This window comes from Acinonyx jubatus, chromosome B4 (genome assembly GCF_027475565.1).
Source record: "Acinonyx jubatus isolate Ajub_Pintada_27869175 chromosome B4, VMU_Ajub_asm_v1.0, whole genome shotgun sequence".
NCBI lineage: Eukaryota > Metazoa > Chordata > Mammalia > Carnivora > Felidae > Acinonyx > Acinonyx jubatus.
The window spans coordinates 30,405,550-30,431,466 of NC_069387.1; the positions used below are offsets into that span (position 1 = coordinate 30,405,550).

The 25,917-nt window shown below is 38.5% G+C and overlaps 1 protein-coding gene and 1 non-coding gene across 25 annotated transcripts in view; both read right to left on the reverse strand.

The window, feature by feature from the left end:
• The window catches only part of PARD3 (par-3 family cell polarity regulator), a 665,533-nt gene that overhangs the window by 9,002 nt on the left and 630,614 nt on the right, over positions 1 to 25,917 (reverse strand). For all 24 annotated transcript variants that reach the window (XM_027073800.2, XM_027073806.2, XM_027073797.2 and 21 more), the window contains one exon: positions 12,707 to 12,827. In XM_027073800.2, the coding sequence (XP_026929601.1) occupies positions 12,707 to 12,827 (121 nt within the window). The remainder of the gene's footprint in view (positions 1 to 12,706; positions 12,828 to 25,917) is intronic.
• Positions 6,628 to 6,733, reverse strand: LOC113603769 (U6 spliceosomal RNA). The gene has a single exon (XR_003425456.1). It is a non-coding gene; the product is annotated as a U6 spliceosomal RNA (small nuclear RNA).

A 25,917-nucleotide genomic window follows, 5' to 3' on the forward strand; every position in this document is an offset into this window, starting at 1 on the left:
AGAGCATAAGATGCCAATGTCAAAAATAAATAAGTAAATAAATTTTGCTACAATAATTCACAGAAGTGGGAAAGTCCATGGGTGTGCACTTGCAAGTTGGCTGTGCTGGTGAATTTTCTCAGCGGTTACCTATTTTAGGCTAGCAGTAGGGCTACAATAGAACTCATTCCCCTTCTCCTAAGGGGTGATGGCTAAATTCTGAATGGAGATTCGTTGACATTAGGCACCGTTCGCCATGTATAGGTCTCCTCCAACCCAGGGGTGGCAGTCAAATGGAAACACTCATCAAAAGAATAAACCCTAACAGCTAACAGCTAACAGCTCCTTGAATTGGTTATGAGACAATACATTTTCCCTTACTTATTAGGAAATGGCATTTTTACCTAGGTTAATTATACCCTATAGAGAAATTTCTACTCCTTCTGGCTAAATACTTTGGTCAGCAGGTCATCCACTGATTGCTGCCTCTCAGCAAACTCAGATATTTGGTTGTGTATATTGTGCCATGCAGATCAAGCCCCTGTGGATGCTTCAGCTTCTCACTGACAGTTTTTAGCTTACCTTCTAGATCTGCCCTTTGAAAATGAAAGTTGGTCTGCTCAAAATAGACAACGATGCCTCTAACTCTACAAAACACCCAACAGTGGTTTATCGTAGCATCAGTGACATTCACTAAGTAATCCTTTTTGGCACTTGCTAACCTCTGCTCCCCTTTGTGTGACGCAACATTGTGCAATAGGCATATTCTGAATGAAGAATGCCTCTTAAAAACAAGCTATCGATTTTCTCTCGTAGACACCAATGGCAGACTTTGACTTGATAATAGTTTCCTAAAATAACAGTCTTTGCTTTCATTTGGAGAGTTGTAAGGTAGCATGTGGGCTTGTTACTTAAGGAGTGGCTCCTGTGGTTGGCTTTTGTGTGAACAGAAAGAAAGCATCATCTATTGTTCTCTTTCTGCCTGGCCAGCATTATCTTATTTGTAGGTAAGCAATAATAAGGATTATATGGGGCAAAAATTTCAAAGCATATGGGCATAGTCAGTGGGCATATTAAAAATATCCCGATACAAAAATAATGTGTGAAGAGATTAGGCTTTACAATACCCCAGTCTCTACTAGTGGATGTTTATAACCACACTCACTGGAACAAATGTGTGTTCTGAGACCCGCTCCACAACACCGTTCAAATAACACATCAGTGGTGCCTTGAGCGAGGAAAACACTTTGCCGAGTGAGTTCTGCTTATGTAAACAAAGCGTCAACCAATTGTTCATCAACTACATTAAAGAAGACAGACATTTTCTTCTATTACACTTGATGAGGCTGGCCAAAAAGAAAACTGAGCGGCTCTATTGTTCAGGGTGAGGCTTGGGAAGCTTGAGAGAAGCCACTGGACAGAGGGAAAGCAAAGCAAGAAAATACTACACAATTTTCTTTCCACCCTCAAAAAGAACCACGTTTCCCTTTCCTTTTCACTCAGTATAAGCTATATACATGTGTCAAGCAGTCTTGAGAGATCTGGCATTCTGCAGCAGGATTTAGTAATGGGCTTCTTAAGCTCATGCTGTTCTGTGACACACTGCTTGTGGAGATGTGAAAAGAAAATGCAAGGTCTTGTAGACATTTCAGGTGTATTTTTAAGTTGTTTCTCCCAGAGGCCTGAAAATTTGATTGACAGAAAAAAAAAAAGTTGAAAGGCTTTTGTTTCCTCAACTGTGTGTTTTCTGACACTGTGCACCTCAAACCTTATCCATGGCAAGGACCCAGTTGGATCTTGATGAACTCCAATAATAAAATTATCATCACACAGGATCTGAAAACTTAACATGAGTGAATGAGTTTGGTATTGGCAAACTGACATATTTCATACTAGTCTGCCCACTACGATGACTTTTATTCCATTTCTTTTTTCAAAGCATGCAGAAGGGTAGGTTCTTAAGAAGAATTCCCCTTATCTTTAAGATGAAATGTTACTGAGCCACAGATCTCAAGGAAGATTGTATACATGACCAGCCTAGAGCAACACTGACGTAAGTTTATCCTGGCAAGTTTTATACTTGGCCCGAATCAAAAATAACCTGATTCATGACTTCAATGACGTTCTCATAAAAATGTAAATTGTGGGAGCAGTATTATAATCGACAATCCTGACTTTTAAATACAGTGGTTTCCATCTCTATGGCAGAAATAGAATAATGTGTCTGGAGTCCAAAATAATAAAAATAAAGAAATGAAGAAAGGTAATTTGTAACCCCAGGGAGAAGTTCATGTTTTCAAAAAGAACAGCATTAACAGCTACAACCACAAAGTAACATATATACAGGGAAACACACAGGTAAATTATAATTGTAATAATTCTGGAGATCAAGGGGTGCCTGGGTGCCCAGTCAGTTAAGCGTCTGACTTCAGTTCAGGTCATGATCTCACAGTGTGTGAGTTCGAGCCCTGCGTTGGACTCTGTGCTGACAGCCCAGAGCCTGGAGCCTGCTTCAGATGCTGTGTCTCCCTCTCTCTGTCCCTCCCCCATTTGCATTTTGTCTTTCTCTCTCAAAAATAAATAAACATTAAAAAAAATTTTTTAAATATTAATTCTGGATATCTTCCAGGCAATAATAGCTCTGTTTTCAGAATACAAATCTCAGATGACCTGGCCTTGTTTATGATGAAATTTGTGACAAGCAATGACCTTTTAAGTAAAAAAATTGCCAAGGCTGGCAGGGCCATAATAATGTAGAGGTAGTAAATAGAAATAAATACATGGTTATCTGTTACACAGTACACTGGAGGACCATGATATGTAAATTTCTTCATGGCTTATGTTTAAAGCCACAAGCGAAAACTATGCATGTTGCTTTTATAAATGAGCTGCAAAGTATTGGTCTCTATCATGATTATGGAGAGATAGTATTTATACAATACAAAAAATTATATAAAGTTTGGGAAAGCTACACAATTTGGCTATCACTTATTAGTGTAAAACAAAATATCAAAAATCAGATTTCATTAACTAAACATTTTTCTCAGTTAAATAAAATCATTCTTATTTTTCCAAAATAAGAATATAAAACAAAACCGTTAAGACTAAAGAACAAAAATAACTATACAGCATACAAAGTGTCAGTACCATTTAGAGCCAGGAATATTGGAAGACTTTTAGAGCTTAATCTATGAGTGCATGTGTCACTTATGAAATAAAATTCATTACTCTTTTATTAGCATTTATAGAAAATAATTTTTAAATACTCTAATTTTTCTTCACATAGTGTGTAAGCATATGTGTGTGTGCACCTGTATATCTTCACATATACACACATATATGTACTATTCTTACAAATGATACTTTTGAGTTTTCTATTCAAAATGAATAAAATTTTCAAATTTTCACCTATGTTCAAGGGCACATATGGAAAACAAAAATAAGATACAAGTTCAACTGCTTCAGAGGAAAAGTGATGATAAAGATAATGATGGTGACAATAACTAAAAGGACACATCCACCTGAGATTTGGAATTCCTATGTTGGCAATTCAAACTTGCTGTAACCCTAATATAAATTCCACATTCTGATAAAATGGTAATTTAAAGATTTGGTAGAGGGTAGGAAGACTTTTATGCCATTGAATCATGTAAAAAGCATAAACTGTTCACTCTGTTTAGAAGTGGCAACTGCTGGGGCGCCTGGGTGGCTCAGTCAGTTCAGCGTCCAACTCTTGGTTTTGGCTCAGGTCATGACCTCACAGTTCACAGACAGAGCCCCGATCTGGGCTCTACGCTTACAGCATGGAGCCTGCTTGGGATTCTCTCTCTCCCTCTTTCAAAATAAATAAATAAACTTAAAAAAAAAAAGTGGCAACCACTAAGCTTGGTAATTATTCTGTATAGTAGATTCATTTACAACTTTTAATCAAAACAAAATTAACTTTTGTCTATACATCCTGCCTTCACAACCTTCCACCTCTATCCCATCACACAAGATACTGTTACAACTATTGATCGAACTCTTGTGGGTTCTGAATGTTGAAAAGCCTAATTGCTACTAATGATGTGAGTAATGCTTGAAAAATCTGCAGAGCAAACCAGTTTCCCTCATAAAATTTTCATAAATACATGTTTGTTTTTTACACACCGTTTGTCTTTCTCTCGTCTTTGCCAACCAGTGTTTGGATCTACTTTTCCCCCTCCTTAAACAGCAGGTATACTGAAAATTGCAGCTCTAAAAATAAGCCAGCCTTCTAGTGTCCCATGCTAATGATGACCAAAGGCAACTTCATTCATTTCTACTACCTGAGGTCTCTGCCGGTAGCACAGCCCATGGGTCATGGAGCCTTCAGCTGGGAGATGGGTCATTGGAGCTAGAAGAAAGGGGTCTACTTTGCAGCAGCACAGAGGCTTTTGCCATGAGTAAAGGGTCCCTGTTTGCTTGCAGGAATGGCTTTCTCCAGGTTGATTTCCAAGGGAGGTGATTTCCACCCAGTTTGAACTGCAAAGCTATCAACCGAGAAGGCATTTTTTGAGTAAAGGCATGGAGCCCCAATATAAGGAAATTACAGGAGATATCCTTGAAGTCTTAGGAGAGATGAAAACAAAAGGATAAGCATCATTTTCTCAAACTTCCCAGGTACAGGGAAGGCAATCCAGGGTTTCAGGGTGGCTGTGTACTACAGACTGGCTCTCTAATTAAAGCAGACAAAACCCTAAAAAAGGGAAGAGGAGCCATTAAAAGTCCCAGACAGAAAAATGGAAAAAAGGACAGACCTTTTTTTTTGTTGTTGTTTAAAGACAGACAGCTGGGAAGAAAGCTTGGGGGAGAAGAGGGTATTCACATCGCAGAGGATCAATTTTCCATCTGAAGGACTAAACTACTTTGAGTCACTACCAACCTGGGATGGAAAGGATTTAGCAATATAGCTATTAAAGGCTCCATTATCCCATCTATCAACCGCCTCAGCCAGCAAGTCTCCTTGTGGGCAACACTCAGGTATCTGCAAAGTTTTAACAGCATACTGTACTTATGTCTGCAGCGTGCAATTTAATTCTTTTAAAAGCAACACTAAGTTCTGTCCATATCTGAGCTCTGTGATAATAACCCTAACCTCAGCTATTGTTCCATTATCTTAAGAAAGATTTAAAGCAACTTGCTGCTTTATTTATGCTGCACCTGGCATTACATGGTGAAGAAGTTGCTTTTTCTCCCCTCCTCCTCCTCCTCCTCCTCCTCCTCCTCCTCCCCCTCCTCCCCCTCCTCCTCCTCCTTGTCATCTTCGTCCTCCTCCTCCTCTTCTTAACCAACTTGGGAGAGAATGCACTTCAGTTATGGAGCTAAGGGAATTTCCTGGGCCTCTGCTCATCTAAAGACCCTTTGTGCCACAAATCAGCTCCCTCAGGCCCAAACATTATTTTGAACAAAAGCCCAGGAACAGGTGCATTCCACACTGCTAGGGTTTAGGGAGAACATTTTGAAAATGGATGAACTGAAAAGGGCTACTTGGATGAATTTTCTGCAGCATCCCTCTCTGTATGTAAAGTAATTGGCTCGGATCTTCTATATGATACATCTGGTCACACTTTGTGTGTGGCATTTCCAACAAGCATGACAATTTCAACTAATATGGACTAAGAGGGACACACAGCTTGAAGACAAATATCTGGTTCCTTACAACTAAAATGACTGCAAACCATTCCAATGGGTGAGATCATAGTCTCATCCTTTCCAAACAGACTGACCTTTTAAGGTCAGAATACACACAGAAAAAGAAAAAAAAAAAAAACTAAGATACTCAAAGCTCATTTTGTAAAACAGATAATAAAAACCATAGGCTCAGCTACATTTTGAGGCTCTTATTGAGGCAGACAAAACCTTATTAAGGCAACAAGGAGAATTAGTATGAAAGTTAATACACTAAGAATTATAGTCACTTCAAGCTCATTTATATGATCAGTAGAAAGGAGAAAAAACAGCAAGATCCCAATTGTTTGAAAATTAAAAAAAAAAAGAAGAAAGAAAAAGAAAAGGTCAACTTCTGACCCACAATTTAGGAAATTATTCCATTCCTAAAGTAATCAGCCTGTCATCCAAATAATTCCCTGCTCACTCATTACAGGAAATGATAATACAAGCCAAGTGCTCAGTCTAAAGTTGCTATGGCATTTTGATATACAACACTTTGGCCTATGACCTTTTGTAGGTGAGTTTCTGGATGTGTAAGATTTTCTCAAACATTTTTCCTAACATGATTGTTCATATTAAGTAGCTGGCATGGGAATGTATGCCAACATATTCACCACCCCCATTAGGAAAAAAAAATCATATAAGGGGACCAAAATGGATATCAAATCATTTCTACATCTCCCAATGAACAATATCTACAGCTAAGAAGTAGGAAATGCTCATTTAGTCTCAAACTTGGACATTTCACATGTAGATACAATGTCACCAGCCAGAAAAAAATCCCATCAATCTTAGTTCCCAAATATATGTTTCTCTCTTTCTCAAAGTTATGTATTTAAAATATATTCCAAATTTAACGAGGTGTTCTTTCCTTTCCTTTCTTTTTCTTTCCTTTCCTTTCCTTTCCTTTCCTTTCCTTTCCTTTCCTTTCCTTTCCTTTCCTTTCCTTTTCTTTCTCTCTATATGGAATGCTTCATGAATTTACATGCATCCTTGTGCAGGAGCCATGTTAGTCTTCTTTGTATCCCTCCAATTTTAGGATATGTGCTCCCAAAGCAAGCACTGAGGTCTTCTTTCAGGCCTTTCCTAACCACCCACAATTTATTTGGGCATGGTTCCTCTGTGTTTAATACTCCATGCATACCTGTATCATAAACTGTACAAAATATTCTTTTCTGTTGTATCAGTTCGACTGTAGGGCTCTAAGGATATTCTTTCTTCCCCATCTTTGTTCTCTAGCACCAGACACACTGACTGAACATAGTAAGCACCCAATACATCTGATCAATTAAATAACTAACTAAACAGCAATGCTGCAAATATGCTGGTTTGAAATCCACATTCCCAGGCAAAGTCAGGTGGCATTCCACTGCTCCTCATGGTATGGTATGGAGACTGAGAAAACCCCTGCAGGGCCTTGCAGGCTAGAACTCTGTGTTTGAGAACCATTTTCATATATACTTGCTTTTCTCCTTCTGGTAGCCACTGTACTCTTTCCTCTTTTCAGCCTTTCTGTGCAAAAATACATTGCTAGGGATGTTTACCACACATCAAAAAAGAATCCTGCTTCAAGTCAATCAACATGATATATCATATCAATAAGAAAAATGATAAAAAACATATGATCATTTCAATAGATACAGAAAAAGCATCTGATGAAGTACAACACCCATTCATGATAAAAAACCCTCAACAAAGTAGGTTTAGAGGGAACATACCCTAATATAATAAAAACATTCTATGAACAACCCACAGCAAACATCATATTCAATGGGGGAAAACTGACACCTTTTCCCCTAAGGTCAGGAACAAGACAAGGATGGCCATTTTTATTCAGCATAGTACTGGAAGTCCTAGCTACAACAATCAGACAACAAAAAGAAATAAAAGCATCCCAGTTGGTAAGTCAGAAATACAACTTTCACTACTTTCAGATGACATGATACTATGTATGGAAAACCCAAGATTCTCTCCCTCTGTCCCTCCCTACTCACGCTCTCACGCACACTCTCTCTTTCTCTCTCTCAAGAAAAAAAAAAAAGAAAGAAAAAGAAAAAAAGAGAAGAAAAAAGAAAATCCAATAGACCCTTCCCAAAAGCTATGAGAACTGATAAATGAATTCAGTAAAGTCACAGTATACAAAATCAATGTATAGAAATATGCTGCATTTGTAAACACTAATAATGAAGTCACAGAAAGAGAAATTAAGAATACAATCCCATTTGCAATTGCACCAAAAACAATACCTAGGAATAAACTTAATTAACCAAACAGGTAAAAGACCCGTACTCCAAAACTATAAAACATCGATAAAAGAGATTGACGATAATACAAAGAAATGGAAAGACATTCCATGCTCATGGATTGGAAGAACAAATATTGTTAAAATGTCCATACTACCCAAAGCAATCTACACATTTAATGCAAACCCTGTCAAAATACCAATAACATTTTTCATAGAATGAGAACAAATAATCCTTAAATTTGTATGGAACCACAAAAGATCCTGAATGGTCAAAACAAGCTTGAAAAAGAAAAGTACAACTGGAGGTATTACAATTCCAGACATCAACTTATATTATAAAACTGTAGTAATCAAAACAGTATGGTACTGGCACAAAAATAGACACATAGAAATGTAACAGAATAGAAAACCTGGATGTAAATCCACAATTATGTGATCAATTAATCTTCAATGAAGCAGTAAAGAATATCCAATGGGGAAAAAGACAGTCTCTTCAACAAATGGTGTTGGGTAAACTGGACAGCAACATGCAGAAGAATGAAACTGGACCATTTTCTTTCACCATACACAAAAATAAACTCAAAAGGGATTAAAGACCTAAATGTGAAAACTGAAACCATAAAAATCATAGAAGAGAGCTCAAGCAGTAATTTCTCTGATATTGGTCATAGCAACATTTTTCTAGATATGTGTCCTGAGGCTAGGGAAATAAAAGCAAAAATAAACTACTGGAACTATAAAAACTATTTTATCAAAATAAAAAGTTTCTGCACAGCAAAGGAATCAACAAAACTAAAAGGCAATCTACAGAATGGGAGAAGATATTTGCAAATGACATATCTGATAAAGGGTTAGAATCTAAAATATAAAAAGAACTGATGCAATTCAACATCCCCAAACCAAATAATCCATTTAAAAAATGGGCAGAAGACATGAACATTTGGCCAAAGAAGACATCCAGATGGCCAACAGACACATGAAAAGATGCTCAACATCACTTATCATCAGGAAAAATGAAAACCAAAACTCAGACCTGTCAGAATGGCTAACATCAACAACACAAGAAACAAGTGTTGGCAAGGATGTGGAGAGAAAGGAACCTTGTTACTGTCGGTGGGAATGCAAACTGGTACAGCCACTGTGGAAAATAATATGGAGATTCTTCAAAAAGTTAAAAATAGAACCACCTTATGATCCAGTAATCACATTACTGGGTATTTACCCAAAAAATACAAAAACACTAATTCAAAGGGATACATGCACCCCAATGTATCTATTGCAGCATTATTTACAATAGCCATATAATGGAAGCAGTCTAAGTGTCTATCAACTGATGAATGGATAAAGATGTGGTATATGTATAATGGAATATTACTCAGCCATAAAAAGGAATGAAATCTTGCCATTTGCAACAACATGGATAGAGCTAGAGAGTACAATGCTAAGCAAAATAAGTCAGAGAAAGATAAATGCCATATGATTTCATTCCTATGTGGAATTTAAGAAGCATAACAGTTTAAGAAACATAACAAATGAGCAAAGGGGAAAAAAGAGACAAACTAAGAAACAGACTCTTAACTACAGAGAACATCCTGATGGTTACCAGAGAGGAGGTAGGTGAGGAGATGGGTGAAATAGGTGATAGGGATTAGGAGGGCACTTATTGTGATGAGCACTTGGTGTTGTATGAAGGTGTTGAATCTCTGTCTTGTACACCTGAAACTAATATAACACTGTTTGTTAACTATACTGGATTTAAAATAAAAAACTTAATTAAAAAAAAAAAGAATCCTGCTTTAGGAAAGCTGGTAGGAAGAGATTAAGTCAATTATGGCAAACAATATAAGTAGATTAACATAATTCTGTCATGTTGTTACATGGGAATGACTCAATTTACTTGATCATCTAAAAATAAATGTTTTAGGGGCACGTGGGTGGCTCAGTCGGTTGCGTGTCCGACTTCGGCTCAGGTCATGATCTCATGGCTTGTGAGTTCTAGCCTCGCGTTGGGCTCTGTGTTGACAGCTCAGAGCCTGGAGCCTCTTCAGATTCTATGTCTTTTTCTCTCTCTCTCTGCCCCTCCCCTGCTCACACTCTGTCTCTGTCTCTGTCTCTGTCTCTGTCTCTGTCTCTGTCTCTCTCTTTCTCAAAAATAAATAAACATAAAAAAAAATTTTAACTAAATAAATAAAAATAAAAATAAATGTTTTAGAAAAACAATACCTTTAACAGTAATGTTGTTGCAGAAACACAATTAGAGATTTTTTAAGGTATTATATCTGCTGAAGTTCTTATATAACATCTGAAAGTTAGGCTAGGATCGACTTCATGGGGAGTTTTTACTCTTGGATGGTGGTTTCATATGGCCAGTTGGCTGCTCTAGGCTCCTCCTTCCTTACCTGAACAGAGGCAAAGTCCTTCAAACTAGTACTGCTTTTCCCATTTTTCTATCTTCTCCTTTCTCAAAATTATCTTCCACAGACCCCAATTTGGTCACTAAGCCCCTTAATCAAAACGTTTATAGGTTTCTGCCCTTGTATAGAGTATATTGAGGTGTTGGATTTTAGGAGTAAAAAGGACCTCAGAGATGATTTAACTCTAGATCACTGCTTCTCAAAGTAACATGCTTCAGAATCACCCCTCCAGGGCTTGTTAAAATACAGATTCCTGGGCCTCACCCAGATCCAGGAGGTCTGAAGGGAGCTCCAGGTGATGCTGATGGTGCTGGTCTGTGGACCACATTTGGAGAAGCTCTACTTGTATTGCTTTACCTGACACATTCAGCTTTCTCTTAAATTTTCATTATAACAAAGGGTTTAATAACTGACACTCAACCATCTGCTCTAAGTCTCTTGGTTTACCATACAAGAAAACAGTCCTGAAGAGCTAGGTTGCTTGGCCAGTGGGCCAGTGTTCTGTCCTCATACCATCTTTCTTCAGCCTTCCAATCTAGCATTGAAGGCTCTGACTACATTTCTACCTTTATCTCTCCTTCCCTACAATATAACCGACCTCTCAGTTCTGTGGCAGTTGGGTCCATACCCTTTCCAAAATAAATCAGGATCTTTTTTTTTTTTTTAACTGTAAGCCTTTTCTAACACCACTCTTCCTTCTAACCTACCTTCCCATATACCTAATGTAATTATAATCCCAACATTTTGAACTGAACTCATTAACTCTTTGGACCTTAATCTCTGTTCTCTCAGGAACTCACATGGATGGCATATCTTTGACCTCAAATCATCATGAACTGTCCCACCTCCAAGATCCAGGAGTCCAAAAAATATATTGTTTTGACCACAGCCCCTAGGCTTTCGAACCCCTAGAGTACTGACCCTTCTTGCATCCTCCCAGGCAATTAGGATATACGTCCCTGAGCTGTACTCACCATCCTACCCAGAGTGGGTGATGCTCCACCTGCCTCTTCCCCAGGCCTCCAGAGTACCTTCCTTGACTTTCTGCCATGTCTGACTCATTAATCCCCATTGCAGAAGTAATCAAAAATTATTTTTCTATTCCCTCTAAGCATTTTTAGCTATGGTCACATTACCATGTTGATCACTAATACTCTCAGCTAGAATTTCCTATCTCAAGTAGCCTGTATGTTCATGTCTAATTGAGTCTCCCTCAAGTTTCCAAAGATATTCTTCAAAATTCCCATCATCGGGGGCACCTGGGTGGCTCAGTCGATTAAGTGTCTGACTTTGGCTCAGGTCCCGATCTTGCAGTTTGTGGGCTTGAGCCCCATGTTGGGCTCTGTGCTGACAGCTCAGAGGCTAGAGATTCTGTGTCTCCCTCTCTCTCTGCTACCTTGCTCATGCTCTGTCTCTCTCTCTCAAAAGTAAATAAACAATATTTTTTTTAATTCCCATCATCTCTAACACCCCCAAACCTACCCCAATGCCTCTCATTCTCAGCAGTGCCATCATCTCCAAGACAAAACACAAGAACAGAGAGAGCACAAGTCCGGGGCTGGACTGGGGAGGATTAGCAAGCCACACTGTGGAATTTGGACTCTCTCTCTCTCGGGCATTGAGAAGCCATTCAGAGTTCTGTTTTAGAAAAATCACTCTGGGGAGCCTGGGTGGCTCAGTCGGTTAAGCATCCGACTTTGGCTCAGGTCACAATCTTACATTTTGTGAATTCAAGTCCCACGTCAGGCTCTGTGCTGACAGCTGAGAGCCTGGAGCCTGCTTTGGATTCTGTGTCTCTGTCTGCCCTTCCCCTGATCTCTCTCTCTCTCTCTCTCTCTCTCTTAAAAATGAATAAACTCTAAAAAAAAAAAAAATCACTCTGATGGCTGTGAGGAGGATAAACCAGAACAGGGATATGGGCAGATAAATAAGAGGGATTCAACAAATACACAAAGGGGATAAGGGAGAATAAAGAATCAAGAATTGCTTAATACTGTACTTTGTGTATAGTAGATACACAATAGACATGTGTTGAACTAATTTATTCTGGCTCCAATTCTGAGGAAAATGTATATAGAAAAATATTTACTAAACTTAAAAAAAAAGTGCATAGCTGAGAGCAAGAATCCTTTTGCTATGTCTTGTCATAAGGCGAATAAAACTGATTATGCAATGGACAGATGGTGCAACAAGATATAAAATGAAATTAGCAATGATGCAACCCAGATGGAAATGAGGGAAAGGTCAATATGTTAAAGGTCAAAGGAATTTGGCTCCATCTTGTCTTGTTTCATAAAGGGCTAAGGTCACAGCTTGGGGGCTCTTACTGCAGGGAAGTTGTCAGACTATTCGCTGTGCTGAAGAACCAAATACTCACCCAGGGTTGTTCAAAGCTATAGGTACGTCGCCGATCTTCTACATCTTCATCCTGCTTTGCTTGCTGAAATTCTTGCCGTAGACGCTGTATCCGATCATGGTTGCTAGGAGTTGATCTGTTGCTAAAAGAGAGAAGGGGCAAGAATGAACACCCTTCAGAGATACAATCTGTGAATGGCAGTTGCTAGGGAAAAAAAAATGGCAGCTTGCTGTGAGAGGACACTGTTTAAGAGGAAGTGAATTTATAAAACAATATTTGGGCATTTAAAAGAAGTTTTCATTTTGTTCTTATGATTAAGACTTACTGAAGTTATTTCAGGCAGATATTCAAGAGGGCAAGCGGTATTTTTAGACATTCCTTTTTTATGCGGTATTTTAAAAGCCTCATTTCCTTTCTGTAATCTGACAAGGTGTTGGCAGCCAAATTTTTTTGGAAAGGACATTGCATTACAAATCAGAAATACCAGGGTCCTGTCCTAGCTCCTCCACCTTCTTAGACGAAGGCACTTAATTTGAGTTGTGGGATTTTTTCATACATATGAAGTGGACATAATAATCACTTTTTCTCTGAATATCATACATGTAACAATCAAGTAAGGTGACAGCATACACTGTAGCCGTACAAATGTGCAGTATTGTTTTCCTAATGCCATGATACAAAGTTCCTATTTAGGAGTTATCAAAGGTCTATACACAAAATGCAGTTTCTTACAGCATAAATGAAAAGCATTTTAAAAATAACTTTGGATGGTAGTTGGATTTCATCAGTTATTTAATAGTAATGTTGCCGTTTTTTTTTTTTTTTTTTTTTAAAGTAGGCTCTGCCCCCAGCATGGAGCCCAATGCCAGGCTTGAACTCATGACCCTGAGACCAAGAACTGAGCTGATATTAAGAGTCAGATGCTTAACCGACTGAGCCACCCAGGTGCCCCTGCCTTCTTCTTCTTCTTCTTTTTTTTTTTTATAGTGTTAATCTGTTTTATCCTCACCAAAAGCTTGTAAGATAGGTACAGATGGTAGTATTTCTCTCTCTTCCACACACACGTGTGCGCACATACACATGTAGAAACTGACATCCAAAGAAAATAAGTGACTTGTTTGAAGTCTCTCAGCTGACCAATGGGGAGGCGAGGCTGGAATTCAGATTATTCTGGTGTCCAGTCCAGCCCTCATTTCACTATGCCATGTTGTATCACTTAGTAAAACATATATCAGACTCCAAAGCCCCTGTTTTATAAAATCATACAGATTTTAAACACAGTATTTTGCAAGAGTTGTAGAGATGGCCAAAATCAATCTTAAATCTCATGGCACTTTTGGTCTATGTTACTCCCTGAGGACTAAGGCGTATCCTATCAGGGGATTTATTCAAGCGTATTAGGCACATGCTGTCTCCCCAAGAAAACATCAGATTCCTTGAGGACAAGAATCAAGCCTTATATTTATCATATATGCTCTCCAAACTGCTAGCAGAATGGGGAGCTGTAAGCTATTAGAAGACCAAGTCTCTTCATTGAAAACATGTTGCCCTGGTTATTTGGTGTGAATCTGAATTTTTCTGGCTGCCCACCCTCCTGGGTAATGTAATTTGAGAGATGTAGCTTGTAAAGAGAAAGTCTGTCATAGTAGAGTATACAAAAATCTCAAATTCATATATGTCTTGACATAATTCTATGCCTTTTGAAGAATTCCAAAGACTTAAAAATCGCAAATTGAAAATATTTGCATATAGAACCACAATATTAATATCTTCCAAGAATATGGGATAATCATTTAAACTATGGGGTAGATCCCTGTCACCTTTATGTTTCTATTAATTTCATTAGAGCTTCTGGAACATCCTGTCAATACTTTCAATTTGATTATTTTCCCAGTCAATAAAAGCTTGCCTTCCCTTTGTTCTTCCGACAAATATTTTGAACTGATTGCCCTAAGAACATTAAAGGTTAATGGGCCTATAAAATGTGCTACTTGGCATGATGCTTCAGTCTACATTTGTATACAGCTTAAAAGTGCCCCACCATACTCTTAAGCAGGTTGTTACTGGCTTTTACTTTTTAAAATTTTTTGTTTATTTATTTTTGAGACAGAGAGAAACAGAGCATGAGTGGGGGAGGAACAGAGAGAGAGGGAGACACAGAATCTGAAGCAGGCTCCAGGCTTTGAGCTGTCAGCACAGATCCCGATGCAGGGCTTGAACCCACAAACCATGAGATCATGACCTGAGCCGAAGTTGGACGCTTAACCAACCGAGCCACTCAGGCGCCCCAAGATTGTTAATTGGCTTTTAAAAAACATATATGGCAGCTTATAGTTTTGAACACAATGATTTTCAATAAAGGCTTCTCAATGTTAACACCCAATCTCTGGAACTCCTTGCTCTCCATGTGAAACAGTGGTAGTATAGGCATGAAGACAGTTCATAAGACAGGAAAGTGAGCATTCATTAACCTCATCGCCATTTCTCCAACTGTGCCTTTTTTGTTCCTGGAATACTTCTTCATAGCTTCTAATAGAAGGATTATAGGAGGCTTGACTGAAGAAGTATTTTATAGGTCTAACCAGAAATATTTCCTATTATTTTCATGTACCATTGCGAATTTTAACCCTATAATTATTAAGTTCATGAAGTCCAAGCCATTGATGAAAATTGATGTCCTACTATTTGTAGTTAATTGAAAGTGCAAATCTCCCAACAAGGGAAGTTGACCCAGTGTCCTTAATTCTAAATTCTGGTGACCTTGATGTTTTTCACAGTATAAGCCAAGTTCTGGAAGTCACTTTTGCCCTTATTTCAAATCTCAGCAGCTGGTGATACACTGCTTCACTCTCTTTTCTTTTGCTTCCTTTCTTCCTCTGCTCTAGAGAATGGCAACCAACTTGCCTAAGACTAGCAAAGCCACCCTAAGGGCTGAAATTGAAAAACAGGCTGCAATGGTTTTCATGATTGATGATGACTTCCAAAGACTGGGAGACCATCAAGCATCCTTGGGGGACACCAGTTGGCAGTCTGAAGGTGAAATCCTGGCTTCAAGAATGAAACCATTGCAACTGCTCACTCTGTTTCTCAGGCCAGTGTACAACAGGCCAATAATTCACACTTGGACTTCTAAAGTTCTTGGTTAGCTCTTCTGCCAAGACAGCCAAAGGAAATTTTAAATATTCATTAGCATTAGTGGCTAATCCCTACACATCCCAATCAACTTATATTTAGGTTCGTTGCCAACTTCCAGTTGCTCATTATTTTTCTGTGTGTGATGAATATAATAAAGATACCATGAATCGATCAGATGAGTGAGAGAGACTAAATCATAATTTCTACAGAAAGGAGGGATGAAGACAGGAATTATAGAGATGCTTTATTTTTTATAAAGAATCCACACAGACAGACATAAGACAATTTAAGTCTAACACTAATTCAGCCTTCCCTTGCACATTGTTTTTTTTAGTTTTAGTCCAGCTGGAATTTTCTTTTATACTTTTATGCGTGTGTGTGTGTGTTATGTGTGTGTGTGTGTGTGTGTTTATATATAAATTTTACACTAAGTGCAGAGGGTTTGTTTTGGTTCAGTGATATCTGGGAGTCTTTCTGACAGCACTGGCTCACACACTACAGAGATTCCTAATCCGGCATGCACAGTGCAGCCCTAAATGATATGGAACTCAAATCTTTCTCATCCATAATTACCATGGTGATTGTACCCTCTCCTGGTAGAGGTAGATCACACAGAGGACTAGGCTCTGCAGCCTTCAGAATGGACCACTGCAATGTGCTTTGCAAAAGTAGCTGAGGATACCAGTTCATGCTAACTGCAGCAAGGATCCTATTTGCAGGTAAGGGCCAAATCCTGTCCTGCACCTGTGCTCCACAGGCCATGCTATCCAACCATCTCCTTAGGTACAGTGAATGAGAAGAGAAACGTCAACAGTCGTGCTCGTGTATACATAGTATGTGTATGAGACTCATCCAGAGTGCTTGTTTAAACCTGCTGATCGACTGAGACTCACCTAGAGAGATTCTGATTCAGGCAGTCTTGTGCAGGTCCTGGGCATCGGTATATTTTTAAAAGCACTGCAGGTGGTATACGGACAGTACTTTGAAAACAGTTCAGCCTGCAAACTTCATGGCTGGGACAAATTCCAATGCCTATGGGGCAGTTAACTAAAGAGTGAACGAAATTTGATGGCTGTGGCAGTACCCATGTACATTCTGTAACAAATGGGAGTAATATGCTAGGTCTAGAAAGGGAGACCCTTACTCGGTCCCAGTAGATTGCTGTCCTGAAGGGATGTGAGCCTGGTGTTGCCTTCTAATTTTTTTTTTAAAGAGAAGTCAGAACTATAGTTTTCTCCCCTGCTGCCCAAATTTTTAATGTTGGCTTACTTTATTTTTTTGGTCCTATGCGAGACAAAACAAAAACCAAATACCAAACAGGTCTGTGGCCAGCTAACTTGCAACCTCTATTTTGTATTCTGTAGATGTTGCCTGTTTTATATGTTGCTTTTCTAGGCTATTTACTTCCACTGCACCAAGATAAGGCCAGTGATCCCCTAGTAACAGGCCCAAGAAACAACTATTTTTTAAAAAAGACAACTCAGCATTGTCCATACAGTCCTGCCTCTCTTAAATTGTTTGCTCCTTCTGATCTAAGCTTGGGTGTATTGCCCTACAGGCTTGAATTCTGACCTATCTTTCCAGATGAGCATATGCTGAAAGAGAAGAGTTTGTGATGTGACTGATTAATTCTTTATGGACTAAAAATACCTTAACATTTGCATTTTTAATTATGCAAAAGGAATCTGGAAAACTGGAACAGAGGCCATAGCTTGAAGAGCCAGAATTCAATAGTAGGGATAACCAGAAGGTATCATCTTGGTATACACTATCTTTTCTGCACAAAGAAGAAAAACATGAAAGGGAAAGGAGAAGGTAGACAGAAGGGAGAGAACGAACTGAGCCAGGCTTTCCATGGTGCCCAGAAGGGAGAAATGATTAAGATCTCTAGTATAAGAAAAGAGAGGAAGGTAAATTCACTCATATCTTTCTTCCTGTAATATCCTCTCGTTTCCTTTCCATCTTCTGATTCTTCCAGCAAACACTGTTTCAGAGTGTTTATAACTTACCTCCACATGTGTTTCTCTTTCTTAAGCTCATGCCTTCATCACAATCATTTAACACATATATATTCTGTATGTCACGTCCCTGTGGCAGGGTAAGCGGATCTGCAAATGTTTGTAATGGACAGATTTCAAAGTGGCCCCATGATCTCCGCCTCCAGGTATTTGCATCTTTGTCCAACGCCCTCCCCGCCCCATACCTGGCCCCCACCACTGAGTGTGGGCAAGGCCTGTGACTTGCTTCTATCCAGTGAACTGTGGCAAAGGTCAAGGAATGGATATGATTACATTTGTGTGATTATATAAGAATGCAGTGTCCATCTTGCAAGTCCTTATCTCTCTTTTCTGGCTTTGAAGAAGAGAGCCACCCTGAATCCTACAGCTGTAAAGAACAGAATACTGTCAACAACTCCAGGAGCAGGGAAGCAAGTGCTTCCCTAGTGGAGCCCTCCAGTGAGAACCCAGCCTGGCTCACCCTTTGATTGCACCTGGATGAGACCCTGAGCACAGGATTCAGCTGAGCCATTGCTGGATCATAGAAACTGATCCATAGGATCTGATATAATAAGCTGTTAAGCCTGTGTTAACTTGTTATGCATTAATTGAACTAATACCCATTGATGTTGGCCTTGGCCATGTGTCTTGATTTGGCCCACAGGATGTTAGTGGATGTGATGCAAATGGGGGTTTGAAATGTGATTGCACAGTGGGTCTGCTTTCTTGTGTTCCACTGCAACAAAAGACAACAGAAAGATAACTCTAAACCTCCTTCCCTTAAACACGCACATGCACACACCCCCCCCCCCCCACCACTATCACATCACCTTAGATAATGTTGGGGGAGGGAGGTTGTACATACTTATTAAATGAAATAAAGTAGCCTAGAAGCACAAAGACCTATGCCTTACCCACTGTTGCAAAAACATGTTGGTTAGAAGAGCAGAATGTAAGAGAGGAATCATATTTTATGAATGAGCTTTACCACTACCATTTATATGGTTAGTCACTCCAAAGTTCTAGCCTCTGAGAAAAATTGCAGAAAGTAAATACTATTGCAGAAGATGTCCCTGAAAGATGGTTACTGCCAGATCTTAACACATGAAACCAATCAAATGTGCTTTGCACTGAGCACCAGTATATAGCCAAGAATGCTCCAATAGAAATCTACCCAATTGCTTAGAGTGACTCCTTAGGTCAATCTCCCCATCACTTCACTCAAAATGCCCGTTCTGGCTCTGTGATCTCCAAAAATTAGTCCTCATGAAACCGAAAGCAGCAATGTGGGTGTTTTCTTAGGGTCTGGTGAAAATAGACCTGCCAACCAGGTCATTCGGTAAAACTGAACTCAAGGGCTCACTCCTTGTTTCTCTTCCTGGTAGAGATTGGTGACCTGCCAGGATCTGACACGACTTATGAGGAGATATTCCTGGTTCAAAACTGGCTTTACTTAGCCTACCCAGAGTTCAGGACTTAGCACATGTCCCTCATATCCCCATTTACTAAAGAACAGGCACACAAGGTAAAGATTTTGTTAACCATATCAGCTTTTATCCTCAGCCTTTTCATTTTTGCTACATACCTCTCAGCCATAGCAATTTACTTTTTGGCCTAAGTACAAAATTCTATCCCAAATGCTACTGAATTTCACACCTGCACTTGGCATCCAATTACCAGAAATGCAGAAGGACATTATTCTTTTCCCAATTAAAAAAAATAAAGAGTTAATTTCCAAATTCTATCTGAGATCCTGGATATCATGCAACTCCACACTCGCAGCTTATTCCCGTTGAGGTATTTCCAGCACTCCCCCAGGTGTCACATGTGTACACCAGAGGGGGACCCTAGAGCTTTGCTGCTTAAGGAACTATTTCTTCTCCACCTGCTAGCGCTTCAATGTCCTACCGTCTCCCAGACTCTGGGATTTTGCAATCAAGACGTCTGAAACATCAGTATGGTCTGCATCCCAGCACACTTAGGAAGGAGAAGATAGTAAGTTAAAGCTTCCAGGACACCGCTTATTACAAGTAGAGACCATGTTTTCCTGAACTCTGGCTCTTCTGAGCCTTTGATGATGTCTTTAGATAACTCAACCTTCACAGGATGTCCCTATGTTTTGGTCCACTTATTTCAGGGAAATGTATCTCTTTTTTGATTTCCTTGGTAGGTCCACAAACAAAAAAACTAAAGATCTACTACATTGTATAAACAACCCTTCAAGTTTAGCATTACTTTTCAAAATATTTTCACTAGAGAAAAATTAAAGCACCTTTCCCTTCTTTGTCCAATTCCTTATTCTCCTTGCATCCCTAGAAAAGGGCAGACTTTTCGTCCCTTTATTCATATCAACGGCAAGTCTACAATTCAGCCATTTCATGGATGTCACTTGAAACAGACACCAGGGCTGGAGAAGGCAAAAAGTGACACTGGAGAAAACATATGTAGGGCAGAACTGTCACATAGTTTTAGAAACAGGCAGCCAGCAATGACCACAAGCGTCTCAGATCATTAAGCAATGTCTTACTGTGATGTCATGCACGGATGTACAGAGTTGTAATCCTTTCAAAACAGACAGATTGTCAGCATGATAAAGTGGATACAAACAAGTTCCTGAACAGTGTTGGGGGGAGAAATGTCACTGAACGAGAAAGGGATGGTAGCACGACTACTAGGGGCTGGTGTCATTTAGAGACTACAGGTACACCACATTCTTCTCCCTTAGTGATTTCTCTCTACTGATTAGCAATTCCATAAACTATTCCTGATCTTGTAATCGCCAGACAAATAGTTATAATCTACAGATGTCAGAACTGAGTTCTTAATTGCTGTAAATTAGTGAGCAAACACAGGTTTCTCATTAAACCCATTACACCCCGTATGTTAAAATGGAAAACTTGTCATGTGTTTTCTTTCTTGGCACTCAAATCAGGAGCATTCTTCGTAAAACCCTAGGTGCAGAGAAGCAGAGTGATATTGCCAGGGAGTGTGTGGCAGGATCCTGTTCCTGAAGGTGTATTTATTCCTGGGGTAAAAACCTTCCAATGGCAATGGCTTTGTTGACTCAGTTTTAATGATGAGCTACATTGCACCTCTATCTTTGTTTTCTTAAGATGGAGTAAAGTGGTGTCACCCCTCCGTGAAGGCTTTTGCTTTTCTAGGAGGAACCTAGAGTGCTTCCTCCCACAGCACTTGGGTTTGCCTCCTGTTACTTGTGCAGGTGAAAAAGCACAAATTGATAGATTAAAAGGGATGGGAGGAAGGAGCAGACCGAAATACTGTGAAAAAGCATAGCTGAATTTTCATATTAGGCAAGCATTAGTCTTCTGGCTAAGAAGACTAGGGCTTTCTACTCTGGCTCTCTCTCTCATACTGGAAGATTTACAAGAAATGGGGGAAAGGCTGGGAGGGTTAAACCAAGAAATGTATCAATTACTAAACTACAAATAAAAATAGCTCCTCTGCACAAGCTTCATTAAGTTTTATCAGCAAGTATCTTGGGGTTTTACACTCAAACCACAGGTCATAAATTCACAGTAAATCCCCCATATGTTCACCAAACACCTGAATTCAATTTCTCTTCTGGTTGTGAAGCAGGAATATGGTGCCCCAATTAATTATGCATGCAAAGTTAGTTTCTAACAAGGGGAGATTTTTTTTTTCAATGCTGATGGGTATTTATAACATCTGAAATTTTGGGATAGAGGTTTCTTCAATCTTAGCAATTTTATACTGGCACATAGGTATAAATTCTCTTCTGGGTTTGAACAGTGAAGAAATAAAGTTGGTAAACACTTTGTTATAATGTTTGCAGTTTTCTATAGATAATCTCAGACATTTGTGAGATGTGACGATGATCTTAATATTTACTTTAATGTTTTTAGATAAATGTCGCTGTGGGTATGTACAAATCACTATGAATTATAGAGAAAGTCTAAAGTGAGGCTAACTGGCTATATTTATATGTGTCTATACGTACATGTGAAATTAGCTACTTAGGAAATATCATGTCATTTTCAGTTTATTTTCACAGTTTTGCTCATCATCTGTAATATGGAAAGAATTATGAGAAACTTATGCAAATCCCAAAGGCACTCACTTTCCTCAGCTGATAAAATTCATTTTCAGATTTTGACACCCATGATTTGTTGTCCATTTCACACCAATTTCAGTGTAATAAATCATAACAAATTAAAAACATACAGCTATGTTCTCTGGGTTAAAAAGGTAGTCACCAAAGCTGTTAAGACAGCATTTGCTTCTGATGTGATGAGTCACACAGAGGGTCACCTCTCTGCATCAGAAAGACTCAAGCCTGGATCTCACCCTGGGTCCCAGTGTGGTCATTTGGTAACAGGGCTATCATTTTATAAGCAGCAAAATCTCAGGAATGTACCCCTCGCCCCATTTTATTACTATCATCACTCTTCCTTATTAGCCTGTCACTGGTCTCAGGCAGGAGTGAGAAAAATTTAGCTTTACTCTTTCGAGGGGAGTTCCTCCAGCTACAAAGAACACACACGTGCACAGACATACATAATTTCAGGACCCAACAATAAATACACAGAAAAAGACATTCTATTGTGAGGCCGAGGTCATGTTTCCTGACTAGTAAATTTCACAGAAATAATCCAAGCTGTTTTCTACCCCAAAAGATTGCAAAATCTATTGCAGTCACACCTTCAGTGAGGCATTTGCTTAAAACTTGGCACAAAGTAATACTGTTTCACAGGCTTTAAAAGACTACCAAAGAAAAACTAATTATCAAAGTTTTCGTTTCAGAAATCACGTTCTCATAAAACTTCCCAACAAATGAACTTTGAGTATCATGAGCCCAAATGTTAGAGCCTAATACCCCAGAGATGGTTGGAGAAGCCAGACTAAACCTCCCGAGGCCCCTAGAGGAGAGTGGGCGAGGGCAGTGGAGAGCAGTGAGTCTTCCTCACTCCCTAGTAAGCTACTCTACGTGCCTTGAAAGGAATAAATGTTTTCCAGGTAAACTCACGAATTTAAACACATTCTTGAAAATCAAATGTTATTGCCTATAAGAAAACACATATGTCATTTCTCTGCACAATGCAAGACGCTGTTGTAATTTGGGGCTAATGCCCCAAGTGTACTTACTTTTCGTAGATCGTGTGATTTTCAGAAACTGTCTAATAAACGGCAAGGACATATATAAGGTATTCTAATAGGTTAGAGAGTTGAAGGAAGTTTATGGATTATGCTATTCTTTCAATAAAACCACTGGGGATATAAAGGTTAGCTAGTTGTGACCCACAGCTGAAGCCTGTGTTTCTAACTAAAATATACATTTGTGTGTCTGAATAAAGAGCAAAGGAATTCAACATTATAAGTGAAAATTCTGGAGAATGAAAAGAAGAATGAAAATCAGGAGTACATTATGAAAATTTGAAATAAAACAGCAATGGAAATTCAATTACAAAACCTGATGGGTTTTGATGACAAAATAAAACGATTATCATGTTCCTTTTCATATTAGAGAGATTTTATCATACAAGCATAGAAACTAATTATAGAACCATTATTTTAATTCTTTAATCATGAAATGATTACATAGAATTCAAGGATAACATTCTTTTGGTTTTTGCATTCTCTGTCTTTAATGACAGCATAATTGCAAAATACTATACGAAACTAAGCTATGTTTTTTTTTTTGAAGATAAAAATTCCAATGCAATACAGTGCTTAATGCTCAAGTCAATTCTAAATTATGGATAAATTCTATATGGCTTTCCTGAAATGATTTAAAATGGAAAATAACGTAATAGGAGATATAGTGCCTGTGATTTCGTGACTGGCTAACTCTGAAAGGTTTTTGAAAACTAGAATAAAAGCAGAAACATATACTTACTGGTTTTCTAAAAAAACAGACATTGAATGTGCCCAAATGAAGAGTTTATACATATCATTGATTTTAAAACATTTTCAAAGATCATTGGAATACTTCTACTGACTGATAGTTTTTTTACATCTATTTATGTTCTTAATTAACATCATAATTATTAGCTAATAATTTTCTAGGTTTTTATTAAATTCACGATTTGGCCATGTCCCAACTTACAAATAATTTATCTGGATAAAGGAAATAAATGAGATGGAAACATCAATCAGTTTGACTTCCCATTTCATGTTTAGTTAAACTGTTATGAGAAACACAAAAAGTGTGACCATATTGATTTGGAATTATTGACAAATTCCGAAAATTGCTTGCATCATTGTTTTGTAAATTACACTTTTTCAAAGTAAAACTTGCATATACATAGTTGATGTTTTTAAACACTAAAAGTCTTAAAAGATTCTTCTGCTTCCTCACCTCTTGTCCCTCTGTCTACCCAGTCCCAAGATAAACACTTTTAAAGCTTTTCACTGTTTTCTACAATAATCCTTTTTAATTCAACCTGAGATACTCAGCCCAGATCAATCATAATTCCTGGTTTGTGATACAGTTTGCTGATGATTCTTGCATGGATCACTTTCTTCCATATAGTTAGTGATTTTTAATACTGTACTCAATATTATTAAAAGTAAATTACACAAAAAGTTTTATTACACAAAACAAAAGCTAGGGATTTAACAAACTCTCATATCTAACTAAATACCTCTGGTATTTCACTACATATTTCTTTTTTTAAATTATTTTAAATGTTTATTTATTTTGAGAGAAAGAGAGAGAGTGAGGAGGAGTGGGGAAGAGAGAGGGAGAGACAGAGAATCCCAAGCAGGCTCCATGCTGCCAGCACAGAGCCCAATGTGGGGCTTGAACCCACAACCTGTGAGATCAGGACAAGAGCCACAATCAAGAGTTGGACACTTAACCAACTGAGCCACCCAGGTGCGCTGCTGTTTTTTTTTTTTTAATTTAAATTCAAGTAGTTTACCATATACTTAATAATAGTTTCGGGAATAGCATTTAGTGATTCATCACTCACATATAACATCCAGTGTTCATCCCAACAAGTGCCCTCCTTAATGCGCATCACCCATTTAGCCCATCCTCCCACCCAACACCCCTCCAGCACCCTCAGTTTGTTCTCTGTATTTAAGAGTCTCTGATGGTTTGCCTCCCCCCCTCTTTTTTTTAATCTTATTTTTTCCCATCCCCTATGTTCATCTGTTGTGTTTCTTAAATTTTACATATGAGTGAAATCATATATTTGTCTTTCTCTGGCTGGCTTATTTTGCTTAGCATAATACTCTCTAGTTCCATCCACGTTGTTGCAAATGGCAAGATTTCATTTTTCTTTTTGATCACTGAGCAATATTCCAGTGTGTGTGTGTGTGTGTGTGTGTGTGTGTGTGTGTGTGTGTATTCATTCATCAGTTGATGGATATTCACTACATATTTCTGAACAATTTTAAACATTATCTGTTGACTTCCTATGAAGGTAGAGAAAGCATTTGCTTCCTTGCAAATTGCAATCCCAATGTTATCTCCCACATCCTCCTGAGTAATAGCACAGTTTTTAAATAAATTATTTGTATTAACACTATTTATATAAATATTGTTCATTACTAATTCAAATGGAGCACTATGATTATATTTCCTTTCTTCTATGACATTCTTGGTTTTTCTTTTGCTTCATTTTCTTAGAGCCTAATTTTTTCCACCCTTGAGAGTCAAGCAGTTTTAAGTTCACAGCAAAATTGAGAGGAAGGTATAGAGATTTCCCATAGACGACCTGCCCCCACACGTGTGTAGCCTCCCCCATGATGAACATCCCCCACTAATGTAGTACACTGGTTACAACTCATGAACCTACATTGATCCAACATTATTTCTCAAAGTCCATAGTTTACATTAGGGTCTGATCTTGTTGCTGTGTATTCTATGGGTTTGGACAAATGTATAATCACATCTATTTATCATTATAGTAACATACAGAGTATTTTCTCCATCCTAAAATCCTCTGTGCTCTGCCTATTCATCCCTTCCTCTCCCACCTGGCCTGGAAACTACTGATCTTTCTACTGTCTCCATAGTTTTGCCTTTTCTAGAATGTCACATAATAGGAATCACATAGTAGAAACCTTTCCAGGTTGGTTTCTTTCATTTAGTAATATGTATTTAAGTTCCCT